At 45.4% G+C, this 7,108-nt stretch overlaps 2 protein-coding genes across 4 annotated transcripts in view; one reads left to right on the top strand and one right to left on the bottom strand.

Annotated features, from left to right (window-relative positions):
• The window catches only part of LOC118403123 (endoplasmic reticulum membrane sensor NFE2L1-like), a 7,026-nt gene extending 3,271 nt beyond the window's left edge, over positions 1 to 3,755 (top strand). For both annotated transcript variants that reach the window (XM_035801611.1, XM_035801610.1), the window contains exons 2-6: positions 24 to 260; positions 590 to 697; positions 865 to 961; positions 1,282 to 2,162; positions 2,539 to 3,755. In XM_035801611.1, coding sequence (XP_035657504.1) covers positions 24 to 260; positions 590 to 697; positions 865 to 961; positions 1,282 to 2,162; positions 2,539 to 2,880 — 1,665 coding nt within the window. In that variant the 3' untranslated portion in view covers positions 2,881 to 3,755. The remainder of the gene's footprint in view (positions 1 to 23; positions 261 to 589; positions 698 to 864; positions 962 to 1,281; positions 2,163 to 2,538) is intronic.
• A 1,064-nt stretch (positions 3,756 to 4,819) lies between these two features.
• On the bottom strand, positions 4,820 to 7,026 carry LOC118403125. 2 transcript variants are annotated; one of them, XM_035801615.1, is made up of 4 exons: positions 6,907 to 7,026; positions 6,513 to 6,703; positions 6,001 to 6,178; positions 4,820 to 5,523 (listed from the first exon to the last, which is right to left on the bottom strand). In XM_035801615.1, exons 1-4 carry the CDS (start codon positions 6,935 to 6,937, stop codon positions 5,024 to 5,026), a joined length of 900 nt encoding a protein of 299 aa, XP_035657508.1. In that variant the 5' UTR covers positions 6,938 to 7,026; the 3' UTR covers positions 4,820 to 5,023. The 2 variants fall into 2 exon arrangements, with proteins under 2 accessions (XP_035657508.1, XP_035657510.1); XM_035801617.1 differs by having other exon boundaries at positions 6,001 to 6,175.
• Positions 7,027 to 7,108: the final 82 nt, after the last annotated feature.

The following is a 7,108-nucleotide window of genomic DNA, read 5'->3' as shown; positions in this document are numbered from 1 at the left end:
ATTTTCTTTTCTCGTTCTCCCAGGACATGGATCTCATCAAGGTCTTGTGGCAGCAGGACATCGACCTTGGTGCTGGGCTGGAGGTGTTCGATGCCGGGCTCCGACAGCAGGAGCTGGAGAAACAACGAGCCTTGGAGAAGGAGAAGGAAGAGTGCAGCAAGGCTCAGGAGTGGCAGGAAGGTGTGGACTACTTTGTGGACTCTGAGACAGGAGAGCACATTCCTCTTCCACCCAGGCAGCCTGAGATGGCGCCTCAACAGGTGAGATAAACACATTTGTATCTCCACTTTCTAGTCGTGACAGTGTTTGCTCTATCTTAAATAGGACCCGAAATTCGTTTTCAGGAATAGGTCCACTGTTTACCTAACCTACAAATTTAGGTGCACTAGAAATATTTGTCCCAAGTCTATACTCAGTCACTCATCCTCACTAACTTCAAAATTCTGAACAAGTATGCAAGGTTTTATAATTCTTTTGGATGTCATGTGTATGCTGAGCCCTGTTACGGTAAACTACCATTGAAAGTACTTGAAAGTATTGGAAGAACTGAATGGTACGAATAGTGTCTGACCAATGGTTTTGTTTTCAGCCCTCCACTGAACCCATAATGACGATGGATCAGTGTATGCAGTACCTACAGAGCATGATTCCAGTCCCAGAGGCAGAACAACCACAGGTTCCAAGTCCTCCAGCTACGGTGAGTGTTTCCTCAAAATGTTTTTTTCCTCCATGTTTAAATCGGCAGTTTTGTAAGTAGTATCATAAGTGTAATGTGATTGTCATCTTTTGTATAAAAATGATTTGCTGTGGAATAAGAATTGTTGACTTGTGTGTAACTAATGGTGTTGTTTGCTGTATTTTTAGGTTCCAGATTTGGACCAAACGCTGCAGGACTTAGCCAGTATTGAGGAACTGGGGTTGGGCCTGCCACAACAATACAGCTACAGCCACAACACACAAGGTACGGGGACTTGTAGATATCCTCTCCTTTGATGTAATATTAATTTCATCCAAAACACAATTCTAACCTGTTAGGACATCCAAACTCAAAGACCTTACCCGACTACCAGAGGATGGATGTCTGTGTGAACTGCAGACTTAACATCTTGTATTGTAATGATAGGGATTGCAAGGCTAACAACCTCTCATCTCCTATGAGCTAACTGTGTGGAGGTTGTGCAAAAGCAAACATTTGTGGATAAGGGAAGGTAGTTACTCAAATAGGTTGATAGTATTGTATAGAACAAGCACTAAAATTTGAGTTCTTTTTGTCTTGTCCAGACACAGTAAGCCAGCCCAGCCCAGTGTCCAACATCAACACCAACGTCAGCCTGGTGAACGCCATCAACGCCACGCTGGACGACGGCCTGCTTCCTCCGGCCGACCTGCCCAGCGACGCCCAGAACCTGACCCAGATGCCCATCATGGACAACTTCGACCTGAACATGACGCAGCTTCTCCTGAACACAGACCCATCGGAGTTTGACCAGCTTCTGTCCGGAGGGATGCTGGACGACACCAGCTTGATGGACGTGGACTTCAACAACATCAGCGAGGCCGGGAGCGATTCCGGGCTGTCGCTACACGACAACGAGACGTCGTCCATGTCCGAGCACGAGTCCAGCTCAGCCTACGACATGAGCTCCAACTGCGACGGCAGCAGCGAGTGCGACATGGACATGCTGGGAGCCACCGGCGTGTCCCGGACGGAGCTCCAGGACATCAATTTCGAAGAAGGCGATGCAGAAGAAGGCGCCGTGGGTTACCAGCCCGTGTTCAAGTCGTGCGGGATGGAAGCCATCAGCAACCACAGCTACTCAGGGAACCAGCCCGGCGACCAGCCGTCCTTCCAGGCCTCCAAGGAGCACGTCAACCACAACCACACCTACCCGCTCCCTCCTGGCTCCGAGAAGCAGCACATGCGCCGCGGCGGCTCGTCCCGACGCAACGGCACCCCGCCACGAGGCTCGGACAGCGACAGCAAGGCCGGGAGGAGAAGGTCAAAAGATGAGCGCCGCGCCAAACAGCTGAAGGTTCCCTTCTCCGTGGACAGGATCATCTCTACACCTGTCGATGACTTCAACGACATGCTGGCTCAGCATCCGCTGACTGATGCACAGCTGCAGCTCATCCGAGACATCAGACGCCGTGGCAAAAATAAGGTAAAGATCATTCGTAAATAACTTCATCAGTCTGGCAATTATTCATATACAGTAAGGTTCTTCAGGCACAACCAGGGAGTACTTCCAACGTTGCAATGTCTATCAGACATCAATGTCTATCGATGTCTATCAGTCTACCCTGATGATGGTGTCTGATAGACATCGAAACATTTGAAGTATGTACTCCCTGGTTGTGCCTAAAGAAGGTACTATACGAAGGTAAAGATCACAGCTTGCCTTGCCATTGTATCTACAAAGCAATTTCTCTTTCTTGTTGGGCGTTATATTCTCCAAAGCTTGTCAGTACCGTATATTGAATGAGTTTTGTTGCACTTACTGGTTTATTAACGAGCAAAATATTTTCCTGTCTGTACAGATTGCAGCACAGAACTGCAGAAAAAGGAAGATCGACACCATCTACACTCTGGACGATGATGTCAAACAACTGATGGAAGACAAAGAACGGCTGATCAAGGAACAGGGCATGATTGACAAGAGCCTGCGCAGCATGCGGGACAAGTTCGACAAGCTCTACCAGGAGGTGTTCCGCTCGCTACGCGACGACAACGGGCAGCCCTACTCCCCCGACGAGTTCTCTCTGCAGCAAACAAGCGACGGGAACGTGTTCCTGGTTCCCACCAACTCTACGGTGTCCTCGACTGCAACACGCACAAATCCAAAAGGAAAGAAGAGAAAAGGGTCCAAGAGCAACAAGTAGATGTGTATGTATGTTAAACCAAAGTCACAGGAGTGCTCTTTTCTCCAGAGTTTGTAAAGTGACCCTGTAGCAAGATATAATGAATGCTGAGATTGTTTGAAGGAAGGTTGTAGTGTGAATGAATCAGAAAGTAGCTCTGTACATGTATTTTCTGTCTCACTTTTTTTGGGCGTAATTTCAAAGACTGCAGTTCAGTTCTAGCCTTGTGCAATACTTAAAAAAAATAAGGGTCTTCTTTGGACAGACAGTTCTTTTGAGTCCACATTTTTTGTTTAATTCTTTTCAAGAAAGTACATCAGTTCTTTTTCAAAACAAGTTTGGAAAAATAGATGTGCATGACATCTTTGCTCAAACAAATGTGCTTCACTTTTCAGTTTGAATGTATGTTAGAGCATAAGGCTTCTGTCAACACAAAAGGTACACAGAAAACCAAACGTAATGAAAAATGTGCTGTATCGCTAGTGTTTAGAGAGGAAAAAAGGTATCTGGCATATCTTGCGTTTCAGTGCTCCCTTCTACGATGCTGTAAATACTTATTGTACAAAATTTTCTATGCGGTTAACAAACTTAAATGTAGTTTGTTGTGATGATAGAGGGGCTTGCAAGAATTAGAAGTAGTGAGGAAGACCATGCTTACCAAAGCAACTTGTAAATATCCTAATGATGAAAGAGTCCAAAGGACTTAGAAAGTAGCTTTATACTTGAACATTGTACATAGATATGTTGCCCCAATATGCATTGAGACAAAAAAAAGAAAATATGTTTTTGTTTAAGGTAGTCATTATGATGTTGTTTAGTTTGCCACAAAGCTAATTGCATCTGGAGAAAGAAACGTGTATATAAAAACGAGTCTAGAATGAATAAAGATATGTTTATTATTAATGGAAGTGTGTTTGGTATTTACTTGGTTTGAAGTTTACTTGAAAAAGCTTCCCATGTGTAGTTTCTTGCAAGGGATACCCCCCAAATACTATTTAGAAATGACAGTCCAAACATGGAATTTATCACACAGCATTTATTAGATAAGTCCATAACAGCCACACCCAAGTTGTTCCAATTTGTGAACATTTACATCTTTGTGTAATGTTTGTGTAAGCTTTCAACTACTGTCTAAGTTATCTTTGTACATAACACTTGCCTCAGACTACAGTTGGACGAAGCAGACGGCCCCAAATATCTCGAGATACATGTACACACGCACACTAGCACATCAACGGCGTTATACGTTAACTTATAACATGCTATAATGACCCAAGTTCAAAGTTAGCCAACCTAGCTTTTACCTAGCATTTGAAACCCAGCAAGTGGATGAACTATACACAGTTATGTGTGCATTACATAGTAAAGCTAATATAAACGTACATTACCAATTATCAAATCATCACTCAACACAATCGTGACATGAATATGATCAAACTATTCTTTCTATTCAATGTGCACTTCAAACTCATTCTCCAAGCAGAGGTTGGGTCGGGGATAGGATGGGAGGGAGGGGTTAGAAATCCTGGCCACTGCTATATCCCTGACCCAACGTACCTCTGCTAGGAGAAAACACTTAAGTCATTAAGGTACAAGTACATGTCATCATGTGTATGTACAAAAGCTGTCTGGCGGCTGTAACGGTGCATTGAAAGACGAATATAACAATTGTCTCGCCCGACAGGTTCCGTTACCGCCCTGCAGAAGGGATGAGATTGTGTTAATTAAGTAAACACACTTCTCTAGGTAGATAAACACTACAGTATCTTTATGCAAAGTCCTTGCTTTATGTAGCCTCCATCAGACTCCCGCCTGGCCGAATAGGGGCTTTGGCCAAGTTAGGAATAAAAGCCCTAGGAGTGTTGGCTGGCCAGGCGGAGTCTTTAATTTGAAGTCCGCTAATTGTTATCTAATAGCTATCTAATAGCTATAGGTGTCAAGTGGTGTTATTCCTTGGCCAAAGTCTCCTACTCAGCCAGTTTGGTAGAGACTAACCTGTCAGTGTGTGAGGACTGATATCTTTACTAATTAGCCCTCCCATCTTTAGCGAAGCCATGTATTACTCAAATACGCACAAACGAAACAAAACACACAAACACGCTCTTAAAACGCAAGACAATAATGACTCCAAATGTGCGGATCATGCCGCCAGTTGAATACGGATTCACTTGGTGCAGACCACACAGGTCAGCTCATAGCCACTGATGTAGGGCCCACAGGGAAGAGAGCCACACACCACCTCCACCAGGTACAGCCGGCCTTCATTTTGGTCAGTAGATGATCCTGGCACGAGATTGGGAGCTCCGTCCACACAGATGAAGTTCTTGTTGCTCTGGTGGCTGTAATAAGATGACATCAGGTACCCGCTGTACTCCATACTCCACCCCTGGGGACAGGACAGGCGGGCGGGGATCATGACGTGTGAGGACCGACCGGCCACGTGACACACCGAGCAGGGGACGTTGTAGTTATAGGGGTTGGTGATGGAGTTCATGTTGTCTGTGGTGAAGTAGCCATCACTATTGACCTCGTACTCTGTCCCGTACATGTAGCTGTTGTGCTGATGACCACCTGTAGGTTTGTTCCACTCCACATCTTCCATGGGTAGGCATTGGTGGTCATTTCCTCCTCCGTGGTGGCTGTAATGCCCACCCCCCACAACACCTATGAAAACAAGAGTTCAGAGACCTCACACCTCCATGAGATATTGTGATTATGCAAATGACTTGGACATCTGCATAATTTATGCTTGGTTATGCACACCCTTGATTAATTTTCACAGAAGAATTAGGACACTTTCACATTAATTATGCAAATCAGGGACTTATTTAAATGATTGATATCTGCTAATCTTCCAGAGCAGCACCTTAATCGAATGACTCGCAATCGTATAGGGCACGCTCTGATTGGCTAGAAAGTTGGTCGAACCAAATGAGGCTAAGAATATACAAAGCAATACTAGCGTATGCGGCAACTGAATGTTCGAAATCTTGGAATTATGGGTCCATTTATGGTGGGTATTTAGTGCATACTGTTAGAAAATCTGAGAATTGATTGACATGAATATAAACAATACATAGACGAGTCTAGACGTGATTTGTGATTTGAAACTTCGTAACTTACGCCTCTTCCTTAACTTACCGGCGTAGATGGTCTCGGCGTTTTCACCACATTGCTCCCTCCCCCACCGCACGTACACGTCTCCGAATTCCGGCGTCAGGTCGACCTGTCTCCGCTCCCTGTGCGCCCCGCCCGCAGCAGTGCCATTCTCTCGGTCCTCTGTACCAGGTGAGGCTGTTGTTGCAGTGCGAGAGGTCTGCTGGATGGAGTGCACGAATGATATAATCTTACTCGTATGACTGTATGTATCGTTCGCGGGCAGTGATGTACAGGAGAAGGCGTGTATATGGTAACGGTGTTGATTGTGTGATTGTAGTTGTGTAAACTACTAGTGCCACGTGATGTGGACATAAGAAACACGAGAAACGTTGGGCCTTTATACTTGCTGGACAATTAATGGGATAAACTTACGGAAATACCTGGAAAACCTTTGCGCACTTGTGGTAAACAAGTTAAAATTCACACCATTATGATATTTTTTTCGTCGGTTGGACAAACTTAACTGATTGAAGCACAATTAATGTGAGCCTTACCATCAGGTTCTTCAGTTCGCTCATCTCCAGCTGCATGTCAGAAATGGTGACGTAGACCAGCGGCATGAGGACGGCGCATACCAGCACCCCGCCCAGACAGCCTCCCGCCAGGAGCACCAGGCCCGTCCGCCGCCCTCCCTGCCTCTTGTACGGCCGGGTCAGGCCCAGACCAGCCAGGGCAGGGGCAAAACCTACATGAATTAAGACGCATTTTAACCTTTAACACACTGAAGTAGCTGTTTGAGTAAATTTCTCTATTGGCTACGGGGTTAGGCAACAAAGAGAATATATAAGAAAAGTATCAGAAGAAAGTACGCATGTTCTAAAAGATCTTGCTATTCCATTGATAATGAGACGGGTTAAAAGATTTGGCAAGGTTACGCTTTTTTCTCACCTTGGTCCATGACAAGTTTCTCCGAAGACATTTTCAGGACACCGACGGCACGACCGTTGTGTTTGAAGGAGGAAATCAAGAAATGGCGCAATCCAACAGGTGCTCAAGTTCTAATGTCAAGGCGCAATGTAGGGATGGAAGCAAGCACTCTTTGTTGAGCGGAGGGGGGGGGGGCGCTGGGAGAAAAGCATACGTGTAGCTT

This window comes from Branchiostoma floridae, chromosome 16 (genome assembly GCF_000003815.2).
Source record: "Branchiostoma floridae strain S238N-H82 chromosome 16, Bfl_VNyyK, whole genome shotgun sequence".
Taxonomy (NCBI): Eukaryota; Metazoa; Chordata; class Leptocardii; order Amphioxiformes; family Branchiostomatidae; genus Branchiostoma; species Branchiostoma floridae.
This window is presented reverse-complemented; position numbering and strand designations above follow the sequence as displayed.

Coding starts and splice junctions, on each gene's coding strand:
- LOC118403125 (XM_035801615.1), bottom strand. CDS start 6,937: ATGTCTTCGGAGAAACTTGTCATGGACCAAG. Junction 6,704..6,906: donor GAAACTTGTCATGGACCAAG/GTGAGAAAAAAG, acceptor TAATTCATGTAG/GTTTTGCCCCTGCCCTGGCT. Junction 6,179..6,512: donor GCGAACTGAAGAACCTGATG/GTAAGGCTCACA, acceptor CACTCCATCCAG/CAGACCTCTCGCACTGCAAC.